General features: G+C 45.5%; 3 protein-coding genes across 8 annotated transcripts; 1 reads left to right on the forward strand and 2 right to left on the reverse strand.

Moving 5' to 3' along the window:
• Nucleotides 1-2,586: 2,586 nt before the first annotated feature.
• Nucleotides 2,587-6,338, reverse strand: LOC120674211 (ubiquitin-conjugating enzyme E2 27-like). The gene is made up of 5 exons (XM_039955354.1): nucleotides 5,897-6,338; nucleotides 5,265-5,313; nucleotides 4,294-4,453; nucleotides 2,991-3,080; nucleotides 2,587-2,896 (listed from the first exon to the last, which is right to left on the reverse strand). The coding sequence occupies exons 1-5, from the start codon at nucleotides 6,075-6,077 to the stop codon at nucleotides 2,789-2,791; spliced, it is 588 nt and encodes a 195-aa protein (XP_039811288.1). The 5' UTR covers nucleotides 6,078-6,338; the 3' UTR covers nucleotides 2,587-2,788.
• Nucleotides 6,339-14,892: 8,554 nt separating this feature from the next.
• LOC120671934 (E3 ubiquitin-protein ligase At3g02290-like) lies at nucleotides 14,893-18,215 on the forward strand. 6 transcript variants are annotated; one of them, XM_039952199.1, is made up of 7 exons: nucleotides 14,893-15,072; nucleotides 15,817-15,847; nucleotides 15,927-15,950; nucleotides 16,095-16,220; nucleotides 17,120-17,552; nucleotides 17,650-17,759; nucleotides 17,914-18,215. In XM_039952199.1, the coding sequence occupies exons 4-7, from the start codon at nucleotides 16,101-16,103 to the stop codon at nucleotides 17,938-17,940; spliced, it is 690 nt and encodes a 229-aa protein (XP_039808133.1). In that variant the 5' UTR covers nucleotides 14,893-15,072; nucleotides 15,817-15,847; nucleotides 15,927-15,950; nucleotides 16,095-16,100; the 3' UTR covers nucleotides 17,941-18,215. The 6 variants fall into 6 exon arrangements, with proteins under 6 accessions (XP_039808133.1, XP_039808132.1, XP_039808134.1 ...); XM_039952198.1 differs by lacking the exon at nucleotides 15,927-15,950 and having other exon boundaries at nucleotides 15,817-15,896; XM_039952200.1 differs by lacking the exon at nucleotides 15,927-15,950.
• Nucleotides 18,216-18,741: 526 nt separating this feature from the next.
• On the reverse strand, nucleotides 18,742-21,496 carry LOC120671933 (transaldolase-like). Its single transcript, XM_039952196.1, has 6 exons — nucleotides 21,221-21,496; nucleotides 20,388-20,559; nucleotides 19,935-20,285; nucleotides 19,631-19,819; nucleotides 19,358-19,540; nucleotides 18,742-19,228 (listed from the first exon to the last, which is right to left on the reverse strand). Exons 1-6 carry the CDS (start codon nucleotides 21,367-21,369, stop codon nucleotides 18,983-18,985), a joined length of 1,290 nt encoding a protein of 429 aa, XP_039808130.1. The 5' UTR covers nucleotides 21,370-21,496; the 3' UTR covers nucleotides 18,742-18,982.
• Nucleotides 21,497-22,020: the final 524 nt, after the last annotated feature.

The raw sequence follows: 22,020 nt of genomic DNA on the forward strand, positions 1-22,020 counted from the left end.
GTATGGGCAAGGGTTCTTCCATTGCTGCTGCAAAAGAATTGTCAATGGCAGTCGCTTCGAAAAGAAGTCTTGATGTTGTCCCATGCACGTTGTTAAACCTGTGATCATTCCTAGCCTTCCATAGACACCACATGATTGAGAAAATGATACCTGCCGTCATGTTTGGTGCACCCTGCTGCAGCAAGGAGCCTATTTGAACATGGAGACCACTTGTAGAAGATGGCAGATTATCTGATACGAGGCTTAGGACTAAACCAAACCATGTAGCCTAGCAAAGCTGCATTCAAAGAATAAGTGGTTGTCATCTTCTACCATACCACACCTGGAGCATTTTTCATCAATCCTCTGAATTATGCGGTGTATTCTTTTGCCGGTGCCAAGGGCGAGTCTGAGTAACCTCCATGCAAAAGTTTTGACTCTAGGTTGAATAAGCTTGTCCTTCCACACCTGTCTAAGAATTTGTATAACCTGCAGAGGAGTGTTTGGCGGGGGTTGGCTTGCTGCCTCCTCTTTGGCCAACATATTGTAAGCACTTTTTGAAGAGCATAGGCCATTAGGAGTCAACTTCCAGCAAATTATGTCCGGTCCTTGTCCTGAGATGACCGGGGCCTGCACCAAAGCATCCATGGATTGCTGGCCAAAAAGGGTGATAATTTTATTCTCATCCCACATTTTATAGGGCATATCTGTGCAGTAGCTAGCCAATTCTTATGCCACCTATCAGTAGAATAATAAACTCACACTATTTAGAGTTCACATACACTATTCAGAGTTCACACTTCACAGGTTTCAGTTTTGATAGCCAAACCACACAGTGTTCCGTCATCAATAAGTAAGCTGTCTGATACACAAGGGCCGAAGGGCGAGTAATGTTTAGGTGTGTAAATCGCTCTCAATTTGGTAAAAGCACGGGGTTAAGAATGACAACACTCATCACTGGTCACTGCCAGTGTTACCGGTAAAACAGGGCACCTAAGCGGTGATAATGATGCCTCAATCATTTTCATGTAATCCTAAGTTAATCATGGCTCCCGGCAGTAATTTACAACCCAGGAAGTGCCCGTTTAGTTTCTAAAATTTTTTGAGTGCTACAGTAACTGATAACGTTTGACCACTAATTAGAAGTATTAAATGTGGATAACTGATAAAACACATTCAACAACATAGCTTTTTTCCCCAAGCAAGCTGGAGTAGGTTAGAGATGAAACCCGAAAGAAATAAGTTTAAGGTTCAGGCACATTGATAGCTAGTCTTCAAGCGCTCCTATCCAAAACTATCTCTTTAGGGATATTCCAATCCTTAAGATCTCTCTTAACCGACTCATCCCACGTCAGTTTAGGTCTACCTCTACCCCTCTTTACATTATCGACCCGCTCAAGAACCCCATTACGCACCGGCGCCTCAGGAGATCTTCGTTGGACATGTCCAAACCATCTCAGCCGATGCGGGGTAAGTTTCTCCTTAATTGGTGCCACCCCGACCCTATCCCGAGTAACTTCGTTCCGGACTCTATCCCTCCTTATGTGCCCGCAAAACCACCACAACATCCGCATCTCTGCTACACTCAGTTGCTGGACATATCGCCTTTTTAGGCCAACATTCAGCACCGTATAACATCGCCGGACGAATTGTTGTCCTATAAAATTTGCCTTTTAGCTTTTGTGGCACCCTCTTGTCACAAAGTATGCCAGAAGCTTGCCGCCATTTCAACCAGCCAGCTGAAATTCTATGCCTAACATCTTCATCAATGTCTCCATCCTTTTGTAGCACCGATCCTAAATACCGAAAGGTATCATTCTGGACCACCACTTGCCCATCTAGACTAACGTCTCCCCCCTCATGTCTAGTCGCGTTGAAATCGTACATCATATACTCGGTCTTGTCCACAACCCCCGGGTGAAATTGTCAGACGAATCTTTTAAGCCTAATTAGACCATGATTGGACAATGTCGTGCTATAGTAACCAACCTCTAATGATAGATTAATTAGTCTTAATAGATTCGTCTCGTGATTTCCCGTCCATCCATGTAATTAATTTTATAATTAGTCTATGTTTAATACTTTTAATTAGTGATCAAACGTTGTCTAAAACTTTTCACCCAAATTTTTTTGGGAACTAAACTCCCCCTAAGGCAGTAACTCACGAGTTACAAGAAAAATAATCAAACTTGATATCGTCATGTCTTTATCCTAACCTCATTCCTGATGCCTTTCTTCTGGAAGAATCAGCTTTCGACACATTCTGTGCCAGTCATTTCCTGCGTGAAACAGCAGTATGCGATCCCTCTCCCCTTTTCCGCTTTTCGGATTTGAGCAGCCGCGCAAGTAACCGGGCGCAGGATGCGTCCAAAAAAAGAAACGCGCCACGGCCGACTCACTCAAGCAAAACCAACGCAAACATAAGCAGACAACAACGGCTAGTAGCAGACATGACCAATCACATTCAGACACATAAATAAGAAGCAAATATGAGGGATTACCCATCACATTCTGATCGCTCGGTTCTATGATAGTATAACTGAAATGAAAAGCATATCAGCGCTGACAATTCGGGCTCCCGGGCACAGAAATGCAAAATGTGAGACAAGAAAATGAACGAACTCTGAAGTTATCATAAAGGCGGTTTTCACGAGTCCCATGGTCCAATCCCCTATATATATTGTCTCGATAAATGGCCACACTGAAATGGCAGAGCAGGGGAATTAGCAGGCATTGTTCTCTTATCTTATATAATATAATAACCAATGGGGATGCAATTTACAGTTCATATATCCACCATAAGGGTGGTTCAGCCAGAGCAGAGCTTTTCGAGAGCCATGTTCTCATCACCATCGACACTATTCAGGGTACTTCTCACCAGATCCTCTGGGAAGCCCATCTCAACCAGCTTCTGCACCTGCACTCATCAGCACAAACAAAAGGTAACTACTGCTCATCAACACGTACATGTCTTACATACGCAATGATATGATGAACAGTATTGTCAGTACCTTCTCTTCCATGCCAGTGGACGTGCTCTTTGCGAAGGCCTCTGTCCAGTAGCGAGCTGTAGCAGCGAATGTTGGATAATCACGCAGGTACTGCAGAAAAGAGTCAACGCAAAGAAATTAATGGGAGAAGGTCGGGAATAATGATTCATAAGTTCATCTGCAGCTTTATAGGCCTACTGTTCCATTCATTATTGCAGTGAATTCTCTGAGCTTATGCTTACACTCTGCATAACTGGACTGGCAGTGCGTCCAGGTCCAGAAGAGAGTTACTAAGAGCAAGGATAATAGAAATCGCCGGCTGCCGGCAGCCGGCGCATGAGCAGGCCACGTCACTCAACGCCTGCGGCATAAGAATGCTCATATAATAAAATTGCTCACTGTTGCCTATCAAATGCATACTGCCCGCTTTTTGCGCTGAGACATTTCCTCGGTTATGCTGCTCTACGCCGGCGAGTAAGCAGTCGCCCACCCTCCTCTCTCTCTTCCTTTCTCTCTCTTCCAGCTAGGATTTCTGTGACATGAATAGCTATTTAGCCTGCTGACTAGGATCCATAATACTTGCTCTAAGGACAATCCTGTAGCCAATAGCCTATTGGCCTATTCTGGCTAGCAAAGTAACCATCAAAATATCACTGGTACACTCCAACAGAAAGCACCTATCTGTGTTGCTGGACAATTCACTAAAAATATGACACACGGTGCATTTCCTTGGAATTAGCTACCCTCAGTTTAGTTCGGGACATGCGCAATAGTAAACAGTTTAGCACAGAAGTGGAATTTACATAGCAAACAGCTGATTAGAAACTTCTTACACCAAGCTTTCCATACAGCAATATAGATCCATGTGACCATCTAAATGCATATGAGCTTGCTGAAAACTGAATAGAACTACCTTACACCCTATCTTGCTGTCTAGCATCTGCATTAACACTAGATGGAGAAAATAACCAACTCATTGCACAAGGGGAAAAAGATTCTATAAAATTGCCTAGTGTTGCAGGCGGCAATCTCATTCTCATGTGATAGATGCTACAAAACTCACCTTGAACATTCATACTTACTTTGCAGCAAAACTGTATGATGCTATTCAATTTCAACCAAGGGCATGATGATGTAGTTATGCATAAGTACATAAACATATTTTCTGGATAAACAGTCATTCTGACTCACTGTTCATAGGAATCCACAAAGGGCAGTCTATGTTAGTTTAACTCCCTACCAACTGTAGCTTCACTGGCTAAATAAAATATATAGCGCACTATAAATAAAACCAAACAGGAAACAACCAGTTCAGAGTTCAGACCTGTTGTGCAACGACAGCATCCTGAGGATCATCAGGTGCAGGAGAAGAAAGCAGAGCTTGAAGGGAAAGCAACGCAGTCTTCAAAGTAAGAGCTGGGCTCCACTGATCTTTCAGAATGTCCAAGCAAATTGCTCCATTTTGGCTGCTGATGTTAGGATGCCTTTAAGATAGATTGCAGAAGTCAGAGCTCTAATATTTTTTGGAAAAAGTCTATATCACCCCCTCAACTATGGCGTTGGACTACATAACCCCCCAAACTATGAAATGGTCTATATCACCCCCTGAACTTTCCAAAACCGGTCAAATTACCCCCTAAATCAGTTTTGAAAAATCATAGTAAATCACAGAAAAATCATAAAATAGAAAATCGAATTGTGTTAGACTCCAAATGAGTAGATCTACACAATGAACATATAATATGGTATGCTTTAGTACAATTTTTTACAGCTATGAAGAAAAACATAGATCTAAAGCTACAGCAAAAAAAATATACTAAAGCATACCATATTATATGTTCATTGTGTAGATCTACTCATTTGGAGTCTAACACAATTCGATTTTCTATTTTATGATTTTTCTGTGATTTACTATGATTTTTCAAAACTGATTTAGGGGGTAATTTGACCGGTTTTGAAAAGTTCAGGGGGTGATATAGACCATTTCATAGTTTGGGGGGTTATGTAGTCCAACCCCATAGTTGAGGGGGTGATACAGACTTTTTCCAAAAAAAATTTATAAAAAAGCCTATGAGACGGCAGCAGAACTTAGAAAAAATAAGGGGGCACAAGTAACAAAATGGGATGATAATGATCACTCAATCAAAAATCTGAAGAAATGGATATGAATTATCTATCACTGCTAGTTGTTCCTGATCTGAGGATATATCGCAACACATATGTAGCCATGTAGGAACATTATGTGAAGGGAATGAGAAGTCCACAATACAAACTACCGGGAGTAAGGTTGCATACCATACTTTAGTGACGAACTGCATCTTTGGAGGTTCAAAGGGATATCCACCTGCCAACCAAAGATTGAAATCAGTAAGGCTTTCCCACACCGTTCTCTCTTACTACTGAATTCTAGTTATTGGCACCCGACAGTACACAAGACATTCAGCTCTGGGAGTAAGAACAAGTAACAAAAGTAGCATAAACACGACACCACAGAATAGTTACATCAGAACGGATACATAAGTGAAATGCACATTGATGTGGTGCGTGTTAACAATAACAAGTGTGGACTTGGAACAGACACGTCTGCCTGGCTGTTCAGATGCGGTGGTTCATTGCACGGCGAAGCGGAGGGTGAATCCACAAGCAGCGATGCGGCCACAGACGTCTGCCCACACATACCCTAATCCGGGATCCGTACCAGCGAAGGAGCGCGCAGAGTTCGCAGGCAGCAAACCCTAATCGACCTTAACCCCCTCCACAGGAGAGGCAATCGCGCGTCGCGCAATCTATCCACCCACCCACGAATCTCCCGGGGGGAGCGGAATCTGCAATTCCACTCGCGCGAGGGCTGAACCGAAAGGTGGAGTGGGGATCCGATGGAAGGCAGGCGCGGGGGTGGGGGGATCGGAGGAGGACGGGCGGCTCACCGGGGAGGCGGATGTCGATGACGAAGGTGCCGCCCTCGTAGGGGCTGTCGGCGGGCCCGGCGATGGTGCCGGTGAGGTGGGAGATGTTAGCGCCGTCGTGCAGCGCGATGGAGACGCCCGAGACCTCCCGGTCGCGGTTGCACTCGGTGAGCTCCTTCTGCACGCGCGAGACGTCCACCATCGTCGCCGCCCCGCTCCCTCACCCCCTCGCGTCCTCCCGCCGTCCACTTCCTCGAGCAGCGCGAGATGGGAAGAAGAAGGGTAGGGAAGAGGGTGGAAGGAGATCAGGAAACCGAAGCTGCCACGCTACTAGTAGTAATAATACGGCCGCTAATACTTTTAATTACGACGCTAATAATCATCCTCTACACTAATCTAGTTTACTGAACTGCTGCTAAATAGTAGTAAATACAAAAATATACTGGGAATTCGTTTGCTGGATGGGCGGAGATTCTTTTGGGTTGGGATGCTTGCCTTGTGGTGCCTGGAATTCCGAACTCCTCTCCTTGCAGTTTGTTTATCGCCGTTCATCCTGTCGATGATTCGTTGGGTTTTTTTGGCCTACTCGTTCGAAAAAAATATAACATCGATCTGCTATATGACTCGTGCAGGCTTGATTCCATAAAACTCCAGCTTGCTAATCACTCCGGCACACACATCGCTCGCATAAGTTGCCATAATCCCTCCACTCCGGCAGCTTCACCTTGTGTCAATGGGCTGATGCAAATGAGCTTATTTGGGCTGTAACTTTTACCGAGGCCAGCACATTGGTTTGTCTGGCGGTTGGGCTGGCCGAAGGGCCCAATTAACAACCAGTGGGTACACGGACAAATGTTAGATAGATCTTCATCACGCTAGGGTTTCTATCTAGGTTGTTTATTGAGTACTTTTGAGCATCTCTAAGAGCCTTTCTAAATTTCACTACTAAATCCTCATTTGGTGAGTCATGTATACAAAAGTCACTCTCTATACATCTTCATTTTCCAACAGATTTTCTATATCTTGCTTACACTTTAGAGAGCCATTTTCGCTATCTATTTTTGACTAGCAAGAAATCCAGAATAGTCGAATAGATGATGATGGTTATATTTGGATAACCATTTAGAGAAGCTCTTGAAAGCTATTTTTCCATCAAAATCTCTATTCCTAACAATTAGAATGGATATATAGAGTTTTTTGGAGTTGCTCTTAGGAAAAATCTATCTATATACTATACTGTAGGTTGCTTCGAGCCTCCGATGGTCCGATTAAGTATCAGTGCTACAACTATTCTTTGAGTGACAAGTGACTTTGCTCGTCGGTAGTAGCAAGCAAGACGGTACGATGATTTTATCAATCTTACATAGATGGTCGAGTCCTGTGTCATGGTTAGGTACGATGATTTTATCAATCTTACATAGATGGTCGAGTCCTGTGTCATGGTTAATCGGAATTATCTATTCAGTTTCTTCTAAAAGGAATCATTAGATCCACTTGCAACATTTTTATGTTCTATGCTCACACCTTCCCCAATTAGATTCTCTCTTATTTTTTGGAAGTATACATAACAAGAGTAAGATTGAGACTTATTTAGATATTTTGGCCAATTCAGCATGCTTCATCATATCTAGCTACTCCCTCCGTTCTTTTTTATATGACACCGTTGACTTTTTTCTTCAACTTTGATCAATATTATTTAATTAATTAGTTAGTTAAATGAAGTGAAATGAGTACCTTTACATCTATTATCAAGAGTCTCTTGAATCTAACTTGAAGATTTAACTATTTGCATAAATATTTGTAGAAAAGACGAATAGTCAAACGAAGAAAAAAAGTCAATGGTGTCATATATTTAAGAACAGAGGGAGTACTTCATACGTCCTAAAATGTAAAGTCAAATTATTCTAACATCGACTAGGTTTATAGAAAAGAGTGATAATACTTTGACTATCAAATAAGAATAATTAGATCTATTATGAAATAAATAGTCAAAATAAGAATAATTAGATCTATTATGAATTTCTAATTATTTGATGTGCTATATGCTAATTTTTTATCTATAAATTTTGTCAAACTTAGACTACTCGGACTTAAAAATAAAGTAAAATATTTTACATTTCAGGATGGACGTACCTGAGTAAGATCAGTCCCAACCCTCCTACTAAGATGGTTTTCATAGCATTAATGATGATGCCACATAAGTAATTTAGCGACATAACAAGTGAGTTAATGAGAGAAAAGATAGATATGATTTCTCATCCAAGACACTATGTCTACACAAGAACCAAGAAAAAGAAGAAGAGTGGTAGGATGAGATTAAGAGAGAGAAGAGAGAGGATTGAATAATATTTATTTTCTTCATTTATCATAGAAACTATGAATTGGAGAGGTAGTGTCTATATGTAGTTTCTTACTCTTTTTATTTCTTTAGACATCATCTATAAACACTATGGGTTGGGATGGCCTAAGAGCAAGGCTAATAATTTAGTCTGCTGCTGGCTACAAGAATCTTTGCAGTTCATCTCTCAACTCATTTGTATAGTGGTTTAGCTCTCCACAATTAATATATGGCTCACTTGTCTATTTTACAATTTTTTTATTCTTGTGTAGAAATTGACTGTAAGCTAATAGCCCACTTCTCATCTTTCTCCTCCTGTTTCTTCTTCATCTCAGCATTCAATCTGCTTACATCCCACCATAATACTTCTCTAAAACCCACTGTGCCATTGTGCCGGTCTCACTGTGAAAAGCTTGCTAGCTCTTACTTTCTTGCAGCCTGAAAACCCGCTGGTCTCTGTTTGGTTTACTGCCCAACTCTGCCACCGCCACGGAGCCTGCGCCACACTGCGGCGAGCCATTAGAGCAGGTATAATAAGGGTTTATTAGCTCGTTCATGTCAGCAACAATTTTACGTGGACGAGAGAAAAATGAGGTGAGGGAGTGTTATGGGTTTTTACCTAAGAGACGCTTCCAGCACGAGAAACAAAGCACAAGAGTCAATTTTGAAGCTCAATCTGTCTCTTGTGCACGCATTTCACGAGTTTTTATTATTTTTGTATGTATAAATTTAATGTCCCTATACCTTATATGAGACAATCTAAAAAACAAATTATTATAACATACATTTTTAAAAGGTGTTTCTTGATAATATGGAAGAGACTTAAAAGCCCTCTTATTACCCTTGCTCATAGTCCGCCACACTCGCCACACAACAGCGCACGCAAAAATATATGACGGACGCATCCCAAGGAGAACAACCAAACGCTCACCTATTTATGTGGCTGCCGAACTTTGGTTGCGGCGACCTGTGGCTTTAAACCAAACAGCCAAAATTCTTTTCTTTCTCTTCCGCTGCTGCCTGCTAGCATGCATCGATACAGGCGTGGTTTAGGCTACGCGCGCCGCGTGCTGGTTGACGATGAGCTATGTAATTGCAGCCCAACCAATGGAAGATGGACAGGGAGAAGGGCCTGCCTTGGCGTAGCTGCCGGATGGCCCCAACAGCAAGGACGAGACGCAACCGGCAGGCACATGCACGGCGACAAGACGCCCAGAAGGCAAAGTCGTTGGGCTGTATTCAGGGAGTGACGCGATCGCAACTAGTAGATGCGCGTGTGGATACACACGTGCTGAAATGGACGGACCTAACCCTTTCTTTGAGTCTGTATGCAATGGAGAACTCCACTACTGTACTTTTCTTCACACACAGAGAGAGAACTCTCTACTGTATTGTGTTTGATATGTGCAGCGTCATGCAGTTTGGCTTTTTCCCTGAAGAAAGAAACTGTGACTGGCAGCAAGTATACTCTATATACTATGAGGCCTGGAGGGGAGCGACGGGAGTGCTCAGCTGCTCCCTGAGCGACACGTGCCAGGAGAGGACGCCCGACGCAGCTCGTCGATTCGTCGTTTCGCGGGGCCCGCGCGTCGCCTGCTGCGTGTGGGCAGCCCTGCTGCCGCACCGCCTCGGGAAAAAAATTCGATGGACTCCGGTCCAGGGGCGCTCTCGTGCACCCCCATGCCTGATGTCTGCCTTTTCAATCCGACGCCTACTGCCGTTCGGCCCCCGCGTGATTTCGCGCAAGGCGCCCGCTCGGCTTCCGCCTGCGCTCGCTCGCTCGGCTCGCCTCCACATCTTCCACATCCATGGCTGACAGTGGTTCTGGTGCTCCAAATTGCCACCGATTTATTGCATGAGGGACTCGAGTGAGTGGGGAAAAACGAAGATGAGGCGGAGGGGGTTCTGTTCGCCGGGCTTATCGGCGGCCGGGGATCTTCAGCGAGGTGGCCGGAATCTTGGCCGGGAGGAGACACCGGTGGTCTGCTCGGAGGCAGTGGCGATGTACTGCTCGGGAAGATGGAGCACTGCCTGCTGGCTGCTGCGCGAGCAGCACAAGGTAGGGCGGAGCAAGGGGGGTCGCGAAGGGCGCAGGAGGATCGCGAAGGGAGCAGAAGGCACAGGCAAATCGTCCTCATCCCTCAGCGATGGCTCACCTGCGCCCAGGTCACGGCTACCAGGCTCGGTTCCCTCCCTCGCGGGGTAGGAAAGGTTCGGCTCGGCTCCCTCCCGTCCAGAAGCTGTCACCGTCTTATTTAGTTCGTGGGCTGGTGGCGTCAATCAGAGATGGGGTCGCACGGGGGCTCCCATGGACCCCGTGTCCACCCCATTTTTTTCCCCACCGGCTCCGCTGCGCGCCGGCCTCTCCTCGCCCTCTGCGTGTGGGTCTGCCTCCTGCCGCAGACTCCACGAGCCAGTTTGGGTGCAGCGTAGCGCGCGTATTACCTAGTATATGTATGTCCGTCATAGCCCGGCGCGGCATCGCCGGACCTACCGCCGGACTCGGTAGTAGCTGTCATGCGCATGCCTGCTGTGCTTTCGTCAGTTACGTTGTTGTCCGTGGCAAAAACAGAGAGCGACACAGTAACGTGCTATCCTACACCTATTCATCAGGCTCTTCCGATACTTAGGGGTGGTAATGGGCTATGGCCCTAATGGTCTCTTCACAGCCCACTATAACCCTTAAATATTTTAGTTCAAAATTATATAAGATTAAAGCCCGGCCCTTTTAAGACCCGGCCCTTAAATTCTCTAGACCAAATTGCAACGCCCTTTACCACCCCTACCGATACTGCGGCCGGTGGGCGGTGGCTGCTAGCAGCCTGCGGGTGGGCCGCAGCTACCATATTTAACACGTGCTCGATCGATCTCATTGATGAACATCCTCTGAAACTTGTTTCGATCAGAAAGCAAACCTGTGACGGAACCGCCAAATTAAAACTCTAATTAAGCGTAATGACCGTCATTTGAACACATCGGGCGCATTAGCTTAACGGCTTAATTTGGCGATCATTTCTCAACCCACGGCCCAATCGAAACATCACCGGTAGTCCCACACGAAGGTGGGCGCAGATGGTACAAACACGGCATATTACTTGAAAATATAAACTCAATGAAAACAAAACAATAAGTTTTACAAACCGAGTTCAAATATATGAGATTAATTTACAAAACTTTACAATAGATGCTCTGAAGTTTGAAACCAAAAGATCCTACATCTATTCTAACTATCACCAGTTCTTATCCTTCTCGACCGGTTGGACCGGTTCACCCAACCGGTCGAACCGGTCGGCACCCCGCTGCCAACTCCACCGGTCAGACCGGTCTACGCAAAACAGAAAGGCTGCACACTCAGCTCACAAGTGTACAACTCGACAGCGCCCTAGCCTAAGGGTCCCGCTCCTCGACGTGCCACCCCTCTGCATCCCGGCGGATGAACTTGACACAACAGGAGCATTGGATCGGGTCGAACGTCATGACCACAGGTAACAATTCATATACTATTTCAGTGACTATGCATTGTATAGTTAACTAATCATATTTGACTAAATTGTTTTCAATATTTAGTTTATCGAGGACTGGGCAACCCTTCTCCAACATGTGGGTGACAAGGGTGCAGCCTTGGGTCGATGGCTGGGACCAGGCAGAGGAGAACGTGGCGCTTGCGACCCCTGCACACACGGAGGCTTCGTACAGGGCGTACCTGAGCTGGTACCAGCCTCAGACTCGTTGCCGCTTAATATATGCTGACATGCAACCACAGCTGCATGTTGCGACAGCACAGGATGGGTACGCACGACATAGGGACGAAGCTTTAGCTGGGGCGGTGAGTCAAAGTTATCATCGCTTTTCAAATACTTTGGATTACAGTGTTAATGCCTTTTTTTTCTTGCTTGCAGTTTGAAATGTGCAGGTTGATGGACTTAGATGCCAGGGCGAATTTGATGAGGATTCGAGGGGGATCTATGATGGATAGGAATGAGCAAGAGTCGGCCTGGACCCGAGTTTCACAAAGAGTCAATTCCATGCTTGAAGCCTTTGGTAGCCGGACATCGTACGATGACTCGTACGGTTCGTCTCAAGCCTCGACGTCGTTTTCTTGTGGTCCCACATAGCAGCAGTCTTCCCAAGCACCTTATTGGTCTCAGCAGCATTATCCAGGTACGTGAGGATACTTACTAACTTCTTACTTTGAAACCAACAATTAATTCTCAGTCCATACAGGTGATGCACACCCACCTTACCAACCTCACGGAGGGACTCAGTTTAGTACCATGGCACCAGCTGCAGGGATGTCATTTCAACCAACACAGGCACCACCACGACCTTTCGGTAAACATATAGTCAATATCTTAATTTCAATTAATTGTGGTATGAAGTCTAATTCCTTTTGTATTTACATATAGGATCACAACAGGGGTATGATGCTGGACCTTCTTCGTATTACCCTACGGCGACAGCAGAAGGAACGCAAGGTAAATACCTAATCTGTAGCCCGAATTTATCATGTACTTCTTATCTCTATGAATATTTTAAATAATTTGAACGGTTTCCAGGATCGCACCACCAGCTTCCTGATATGGGTCATTCCTCGTATCCACCACCACCAGGTACGTATGATGAATATATACCAAAATATATGACTTATAAGACGATATTAAGATATCTTAATTGCTACTGTATAGGGCCCACACAGGATACCTTTGAGGCGAACTTCGAAGATTGGAGTCGGTTATTTTCTACACCTAACCTGCAGGCCGATATTACCTTCCAGACATCTGTGCCCACTGGACGTCCAGGTAGAGACGTAGGGCTTCCAGAGCGACACACCTACTCTACAGACCACGTCCACGCTCAGCGTAAAAGAGGTCGACATGGCCGGGGTGGCCGGGGTGGTTAGGATGTGCTTCTAGTTGTTTCTGTATTTTTGTTATGGACATGTCATCATGTTATACTTATTTCGTTCTTATACATCACCTATTTCGTTCTCATTTGCGTTTGTGTGTGAATTGCTAGCTTATACGTTTCATATTCATGTTCTTTCCTAATGATTTTTATTTGTATCCATATCTAAAACACATCTAATGGCCACAGCAAATTGTCCATAGCTGGTAGCCTGCCGCCCCCCTGGCGGGCGGCAGGCCCCCTGCCGCCCGTCAGGGGGGCGGCAGGCTCCCGCCAAGGGCTCCCGAGCAAATAATTTTTTTTAATTTACATATAAGTCCCTGCCGCCCCGCTGATGGGCGGCAGGCCCCCTGCCGCCCCCCTGCCGGGCGGTAGGGGTACAAAACTGTAAATTGTGATATTAGAAATATATTTCTGTAAAAAATGTTTTCGAAAAATATAAAAATAAAAAAGGCGCCACATCCGTCCATTCACTCGTTTCCGGCCCAAAACGATCTACAGCAGCCCAAAAAGAGAGCACTGCGCGCGCTGACGAGTCAACGGAGCCAGCGAAGCAGAGCAGCAGGTCCGGAGGCGGCATGTGGCCGCCAGGTCGGGGTGTTCCGTTGTTCTTCTGATGACGACCAACCAACCAACAAGGCAGGCAGCAACATCCTACATCCCTAGAGCGAGCATGCCCTGCAGGCGTCTACCGAGTTGGTAGACGCCTCTAGGGACCAACTGCTTCAGCATAACGATGCACACGATGAGCGGATTGGTTAAGGGACCAAGTTATTGCTATGGGTGGTTTACATCTTCGAATAAGATTTAAACTTGTGAAGAAAAAAACAGTTTCCGTGCAATGGCAGCTCATCTGTGAGAACGACGGAAGGACATGCTGCACAAATTGTGCCATTGTGAAAAATATGCCAGATTTTTTTTATGAAAAATAATGTGCCAGAACAGAACTGTGACGGTGAACAGATAAGATAGCAGAGGAAAATGCAGAGAGAGCACCGGCGGTGGTGATCAGGGTTCACGTATCCGACCGGTGACCGGTAACCGCCGGCCTCCGGTTCCGGTATACCGGTCCGGTTTGGCCGGTTACCGGTCGGAACCGGTGGAATTCAAATTTGAATTCAAACTTCCCCGTTCAACCGGTTCCGATCGGTATGCCGGTCGGTTAGACCGGTATACCGGCCGGTTTGGCCGGTATACCGGCCGGTTTGGATGGTAACCGGCCGGTTTGACTGGTACAGGTCAAATTCAAATTTTTTTCTTTTTTTTTAAATTCAAATGCCCACAAAGTATACTAAATAAATATTTGTACAACATATTTTAGTCTAAATGAACCCTCCAACTCTTTTTTATACTACTTTTACATTGTATTTGTATACTTTCGTATGCACGTTTTTTTTATTTAACTTATAAATTCCGCAAACCATACTAAATGAACGAATTTTTGAGAAAATTTGACACCATTAGATTCATCACACCTTGAAATATTTTTAGGAATTTTTTGAGAATTTTTCATTTTTTTGAATTCAAATTCAAAATTTGAATTTAGACCGGTTGGGAACCGGTCGGAACCGGAACCGGTCCGGACCGGTCAAACCGGACCGGTTCCCACCGGTAAGGTTAACCATGGTGGTGATTGGGAGCTGTGACGTTGGTGCAAGGGTCCGTGTACTGTCCGTCCGTGGCGTGACCATACAGCGACAGCGCGCCGCACCGCACCGCACCGGCCCGGGAGCGACCGACTCCGCACGCGCACCAACCCTCCGCTCCGCCCCGCCGCGCTGCCCACGCCTCCACTCCACCCCAACTCCTCCGCGGCGCGGCACAGCAGCACACTCCCTCCCCCTCCGCTTCTCTCGCTCCCCGTCTCGCCGCTTTCCCCTCCCCCCTCCCGGGGCGCCGGGGCCTGCAGAATCCACCTTCCGCTCCCGCCGTAGCCGGCGGGTTCGTAGGAGAGGTGAGCTCCACGCCGCACGCCCCTCCCTCCTTTTACCTTGCCGCTGTCAGCCGGTGCTGGGTCCCCGAAACCACCAGCCTGTCGGCGCTGCTCGTCCTCCTTACCCTCGCGGCGTCCGCAGAGCGCGCAGCGCCCTTCCAGTGTGCCAGCGCCGGCGCCGATTGGCTGCGGTGGGACTCCTCTGCACGCCTATCGGCAATCGGTACAAGATGCAGATCGGCCGCTGGTAGGATTTTGTCACTGTGTTCGGAGGTGCCAATGCTCTGAGCAAGCACCTTACTTATTAGCTCCCTCCATAGCTGCAAGGATCTACTAGCAGCCTAGCCTAGGATGCTTTCAGCTGTCCTAATGCTACACGGGCACATCACTTGTGTTTCCAGGGGCTTCATCCTCTGGATTCCCTAAAATATGCCCACCTTTTTTTACAGACAAAATCAAGGTTACCATTTTGGGGTGCAGTTGTTACTCCTATGCTTTTTCCTGCATCCAACTGCCAATGCAAGTATAAATGTATAATGCACCCACGATCCAACCAGTATCTAGAATTTCAGCACCCAAAGTTAAGTGTCTATGAACTGATATAGTACCTGAAACTTACACAATGAAAGCATCTATCTTGCTGCTGGAAAGGCCTATAAGAAAAACATGCGCATGCACTAGGTTACTTTTGGGGTTAAACCTTTATTGTGATTTTGCTTAGTGCACTAATCTGAAGATCACACCTTTCATTTTCTTTGGTTGCAGATTGGTCAATGTTTTACTGCTATCTTTGATGGTAAACTCAGTTTTGCACAACCGCCTGGAAATTTTGTTCCAGCTCCATAGTTAGTACCAACCATTTTCTTTTTGTCCAGGGGGATTACTGGGCAACTTCAGAGGTAATTTTTTTCCCCTTATACCTTATGTTATTTCCTTTGGTTGTCTCCACGCATGATAATGTTCTGGACGTGGGAGCTTCAGAACTAGTCCTATTGACGTTCGCTAACTCAGACTCTGATACTTCTAATCAATGCAATTTCCAGTGAATTATGGGTGGATTCTGCTGTTGCCTCAGTACAGAAGATTTTGAGGAATATGTCCATCCCAGCAACCCTATCTATAGGCAATGCATGTCATTGAGGCATTTGTTCCACAACATTTTTGGCGGGGTAATATGCATAATCAGTTTTTCGTAATTTCTATATCCAAAAGCATCACCACTTACATTTATATGCAGACTCATTACTTCCATCATACAGAATGCTGATATGCTGGCATTTTGCTATACCTCACTATCGGGACTAGCGCGTTGCCGTTGATATGATCCAGTTGTTTGACCATGCTTGTGAAGAGTTAGATATTAACCTATAATTTTCAACAGTCATGTGCGCTTTTCTCGTTTCTGTCAAGAGATCATGTATGCTGGCCATTGCCTGGATGCATATGTTCTATTGATCACATGATGTATGCTGCCCGTATTGCGTTTTCTCGAGTATTAGGTAGTACCCGTTATGGATATCGAGCATAAGGGTACAAAATCGTAGTGAACATGCAATGATCTTCTGAACACGACTAAAAACTACCTTAGAAAAGGGGGGCAAAAATGGACGATGAGGAATGAGGAACAGACATACATGGCTAGTACACCTTGGGATGCTCATTTATTACTCCCTCCATTAATGAGGAACAGACAGTCCTATTTCACCTTGACACAATGACCAAGGAAAAGCAACCTTGCTTATCATCTAATTAATGTAACACAAGGTTTTTTGCTAGTCCTCCAATGTCTTTGCTAGAAACTCGTCGTTACTGGTGCTATTTATTGCCATGGTCCTTATCAATAGCAAATAGGACTATCATTTGTGAAGTTTTGAGTTTTGGAAATAGGACTATCAAAAGAGAATGGAGGGAGTAGTTGTGTTGTACATAAATGATATAATTGTAATGAAGCAAGTCTGTCAAGTTACATTTTTTCCAGTGAATTATCAGGATTCGGTCTGTTTATTATCATATATTTGGACCATTTTTTGTTATAACTGTAGCATTTCCATTTCCTTGTTCTATGTAGTATACTGCAACATTCCAGAGGCTTGAATCTAGGCCAAGCAACCCAGCCCAAGGGACTGCTCCACTGGGATCCGCTACTCCAAGTGCTAGCATAAATGACAATTCGCTAGCTGAAACTTATCACCTTGTTTCTAGACCACCCCCCTATGATACTGATCCTAGATATGCCCGTGTTCAAAGAGAGGGACTGGTATCAAGGCGAGAGAAGTCCATAAATCTCGCACAAGAAGAGTCAGTAGCCCTTAGACGCAATGGCAGCAGCTCTGGTATTGAGCATTTAGCTGCTCAGAAGAAACGCAGCAGTACTGAAAATGAAGGTGAATATAAGGTCCATCGTTCTGAATCAACGAAGAGTTTGTCGGCAAAATCTTATAGTAGCAGCTATGCGGTTGTCGGTTCAGAAGATGAGGATGTGTGTCCTACTTGTCTGGAAGGTTTGTATTCCTATAACTTAGCCTAAACACATAGCAGTTTATTTTTGGTGTCTGAACATTTTTTGACCGATCCATTACTATTGATTTCACTATGCAGAATATACCCCCGACAATCCGAAAATTATAACTAAATGCTGTCACCATTTTCATCTTGGTTGTATTTATGAATGGATGGAGAGAAGTGATACTTGTCCAATTTGTTGCAAGGTACGATACTGAGAGTTTTCAAACCTCAAACAGAGATAATAATTTCTAATCACCTATCATCATTCCTTTAGTTCTTATATTATTTGCTGAGGTGACAATATATCCTCCAATCTTTTTGAAACGGAATATATCCTCCAATCTGATTGCTCTGCAGGAAATGGAGTTTTGCGAGAGCCCATGAAAGCATTTTGTTTTGCATGCATCACCTCACATCAGAGCAAGGGAAATTGTCTACAGTATGGAATGCTGGGAAATTGTAAATAATAGTTATGTGCTGTCCAAATAGATCTCTTTCTCGAGATCAGTTTCTTACATGTACTGAAATGATGATCTTACTAAAATTCGTGCTAGAATTTGCTTGCCTGATCTTTGGTTACGTTCTCAGATGGTAGTTCATGGATGGAAGCACAGATTAACCTGATTTTAATAGTGATTGCCTGGTGATTCTGTTGCTTATCTGATGGTGCATGGTTCATCTTAAATGCGTAAAATGCTCTGAGCTCATCCTGCTACAAGGCATCGACCATACTTGCCCAAAGTTTCTTCACCGGAGACAATTCATCGCGGAGCAAATATAGTTGTAACTTGTAAGCCAACTTTAGTCTTCGCATTTTTTATTATATATATAGCCTTATTAAAATATGAGTTTTAATAACAGTATGCATAAAACTACATTTCCAAGTGACTTACTCTCGTATTTGTTTATTTTTACCATTTTTTTAATCTATATCTTTATTAACAGCACCTGTAAAACTAAATTCCAATAGAGGCAAATCACGGCAACCCAAATTACTACGCCAAGTAGATTTGTATCACTCAGCCAGTATGCCCAGCTGACTGTCGTGACCAAATAAGCTATTTCTTTGAATTATGTTTGTACTGTCTTATTAGAATTTTTGGTTAAAAATCCTAAAAATGGAAAAATTATCCACTGGAATCACAATGTCGCAGGTAAAATAAGATGTACCTTCCCAGATAAAAATTCTATAAAACAAAGACAATATGTCCGGACTCTATAAACTTGCTCAAAAATTATTCATTGGATAGCGCATAACAGTTACAAGCCATGAACATTGGTTACACAATGACAGCCAGGCAAGACTAGAATACAAAGCTGATTCACAGAATCAAGAGCATCCGCAGAGTCACAAAACTAAGGAGAGCCAGCGAGCTAGCATTTTATTTAGTAATCGTTCACCAGCCGGTACCACATCATTTCAGTTTTACACGCTTGCCGTCTTGAGGCTGTTGCCCTTCTCCTGGAGACTCACAAGTAGGCTGTCAAAGCTCTTCTTGAACGAGTCCACTCCTTCCAGCTCAAGCTGCTTCCCCACCTCATCCCAGTCGATGCCAAGCTTCTCCAGGGCACTGTATACACCTTCTGCCTCCGACACATTCGCATCAACTGTCCTTGAAACAGTGCCGTGGTCTATGAATGCATGCAACGCTTGGTCAGGCATCGTGTTGACCTGAAAGCAAAAGGGAATAACACATGTTAAGCATCATTCCAAGGTTGTGACCCTTGTGTGATGATAGAAAAATGAAGATATCTATGATTCGAACTAATTCCATCCATGAAACTCATCGTGCAAACACACCGTGTCAGGTCCAATCAGACTGTCCACATAAAGGGTGTCAGGATAAGCAGGGTTCTTGACGCCAGTGGATGCCCACAACAATCTCTGCTTCTTGGCACCTTTCTTAGCCAAAGCTTCCCATCTCGGGCCAGAGAATTTCTTCTGGTAGAGCTGATTTGCTAATTTTGCCTGTGCTACAGCAGCCTGGCAGAAAAGAGGTATGTCATATTGCAGAACTTCATGGACATTTACCAAGTCCTATATTAAGAAGCAGGTGATTCTTATTTCATTTACCTTTCCTCTAAGGGAAAGTGCCTCAGGTGTTCCAATCTTTTCGAGCATTTTATCAATAAGGGTGTCAACTCGGCTGACAAAGAAGGATGCAACACTGGTAACTCGAGATAAGTCACTCAAACCCGAAGCCTCTAGCCCATCAAGGTAAGCATCAATCACAGCCTCATATCTCACAATAGAGAAAATAAGCTGCAGTAACAGCAATGAACTTGTGATCAATAAGCTTGACAGCAGTTCTGCAAGGCATAGTTTTACAACAACAATACCATAAGGAGGCAGTGGCAAGGCAGAACTCAGCACTTACTGTGACGTTGACGCTAATGCCATTAGAGATGACTTCCCGGATAGAAGGAACACATTCTGCAGTAGCAGGGATCTTTATGTAGACATTGGGGCGGTTGACCACTTTGTGCAACCACTTTGCGGCCTCAACTGTTCCTTGAGTGTCATTTGCCAACCTAGGAGACACCTCCACAGAGACATACCCATCAGCACCATCTGTCTCGTTGTAGATAGGCTCAAAAAGTTTGCACGCATCTTGGATGTCCTTTATAACGAGTTCCCAGTAAGCACTCTCTGCATCCTTTCCAGCTGAAATGAGCTGCTTGAATTGATCATCATATGCGCTTGACGATGAAATGGCTTTCTGGAAAATCTGCATCATGTTGAGGACGGGATTAGGAGTGTAATTTTGTGAAGGCACAAATATGTGAGTGATCATGCAATATGCACAGAAAAGATGGAAATGGAGGATTACCGTAGGGTTGCTGGTGACTCCGCGAACACCGCTGGCAATAAGGGGCAGCAAGTCGGTGACAGGCCTGCAGAGGTTGTCGTACCATGGGGACAGGCCCTGGAGCTCATAGAGATCGTGAAGTGCGGTCTTCTTGGTCGGAGCACCATTCCCTTCCTTGGCAGAAGCCATCGCACTGAAAATTGCATTTCACCAAGTAAGCTCATGTCCAAGCAGGGATGGTATACAACTAGAATTCTTTTGAGGCTAATAGAAAGCGTTTGCTTTTTTTTGGCTGCGTGTGCCTGCTAAAAAGAGGCCTACATACAGCACAAGCAAGTCAGCGACCCTCAGGAGAAGCAGGAAGCGGCTGTGTGCAGCCGTGATGGAGCATGCAACCAGCTCCTGGCACGGCACCTAAATAGGAGCACTTGGTCTCCGCCACCTCCACACGGATCTAGCATCCGCACGGCGACTCGAGAAGCTGGTATACCAGAAGGCTCGCCACCGTCCATTTCCCGATCGAGCGGCCGGAGACACGGACAGTGCTCCGGGCCCGGATCCGAGCGTCTCTATCGCCACATCAGGCGGCGTGGCGGGCTACGCCACGCGTCGACGCGGAGGAGCATGAGCCCGCGATCCAACCTTAGATGCTACCGATCTCCTCCTATCCAAAGCACGCAGAGACGAGCAGCTCGAATCTAGCCAAACCTCGTCAAAATCAATCGCCCACTCAAGCGCACGCACGGAGCAAATTAAAGGCTACTTCAACCAAACCGCAAATCCAATCCCACTAATGAGACAGCGCGCGCTCAAGGCGAGGAAGAGGAGAGGGGGAGGAGGGGGGCGTTACGCACACGACGGGGCTCCTGGCGCGGCCGGCGATGGAGACGCGGAGCCGGCGCGGGGAGGGGGCGAAGGCGAGGGCGGCGGAGCGGAGGGACGCCGGCGGGAGCAGCGCCGCCGCCGGCCGGGGCGCCGCCAGCTTGGACACCGTGCCGGTCATCGCCGCCGGGGTTGGTGGGAATTGCGAGGAAGGGGAGGATGGGATGGGTTTGGTCGCTCACGGGGGTCGTTGCGAGGTTTTGGAGGTGAGATGAGCCAAGGTAGAGGCATTTTCTTTCTTCTCGCCTGCGGCTTTTGCGTCTAGGTCCCCCCATTCATGTATATTTCTGTTCCTGTCCATCTTCGCACGGTTGTTTTCAAACATTTAAAATGTGACATTGACATGGTACCTATTTGGCTATTTGGACCGCACACTTTTCACCGTACGCATAGGAATCGACAAAACGTTCTTTGTGCTCGAAATGGGGCTCTCGCCATTGTGCATCTTTTATTCTTCCTCCTCTATTTTAAGTGTCCATCTTAAACAGTTTTAATACTCATTTTAAACATTTGGCAAACTTGAACGCCAGCTCTTCCGAGGCACAGCAACACAAGACAGGTTAATATTTGATGTGTTCTATAAACTGCAACCAATGTATATGCACTTCTGCAGCTAGCGAACTGTCTTTTGGTATCTCTGAAAATGACATCAGGTTGGAGGTAGCTCCTCTCGTGACAACGATGGGAGGAAATGGAAAAATAGTTGAGCTAGAGCCACCTGGTAAGGTTGAGATGTGCCTTTTTGCTTTGAAAGGTAAAGGAGAGTGTGAAC

Source organism: Panicum virgatum, chromosome 5N (assembly GCF_016808335.1).
Source record: "Panicum virgatum strain AP13 chromosome 5N, P.virgatum_v5, whole genome shotgun sequence".
In the NCBI taxonomy this organism is placed as follows: domain Eukaryota; kingdom Viridiplantae; phylum Streptophyta; class Magnoliopsida; order Poales; family Poaceae; genus Panicum; species Panicum virgatum.

What these genes read in the sequence shown, in the direction of transcription:
- LOC120674211 (XM_039955354.1), bottom strand. Translation starts at nt 6,077, where the DNA reads ATGGTGGACGTCTCGCGCGTGCAGAAGGAGCTCACCGAGTGCAACCGC. An exon ending in CATCGACATCCGCCTCCCCG is followed by an intron (nt 5,314 to 5,896) that starts GTGAGCCGCCCG and finishes TTTGGTTGGCAG; the next exon opens with GTGGATATCCCTTTGAACCT. An exon ending in ATGCTGTCGTTGCACAACAG is followed by an intron (nt 3,081 to 4,293) that starts GTCTGAACTCTG and finishes TCTTTTCTGCAG; the next exon opens with TACCTGCGTGATTATCCAAC.
- LOC120671934 (XM_039952198.1), top strand. Translation starts at nt 16,101, where the DNA reads ATGGGTGGATTCTGCTGTTGCCTCAGTACAGAAGATTTTGAGGAATAT. An exon ending in GTGTCCTACTTGTCTGGAAG is followed by an intron (nt 17,553 to 17,649) that starts GTTTGTATTCCT and finishes TTCACTATGCAG; the next exon opens with AATATACCCCCGACAATCCG. An exon ending in CTTGTCCAATTTGTTGCAAG is followed by an intron (nt 17,760 to 17,913) that starts GTACGATACTGA and finishes ATTGCTCTGCAG; the next exon opens with GAAATGGAGTTTTGCGAGAG.
- LOC120671933 (XM_039952196.1), bottom strand. Translation starts at nt 21,369, where the DNA reads ATGACCGGCACGGTGTCCAAGCTGGCGGCGCCCCGGCCGGCGGCGGCG. An exon ending in CGCGCCAGGAGCCCCGTCGT is followed by an intron (nt 20,560 to 21,220) that starts GTGCGTAACGCC and finishes TGCAATTTTCAG; the next exon opens with TGCGATGGCTTCTGCCAAGG. An exon ending in GTCTGATTGGACCTGACACG is followed by an intron (nt 19,229 to 19,357) that starts GTGTGTTTGCAC and finishes TTTTGCTTTCAG; the next exon opens with GTCAACACGATGCCTGACCA.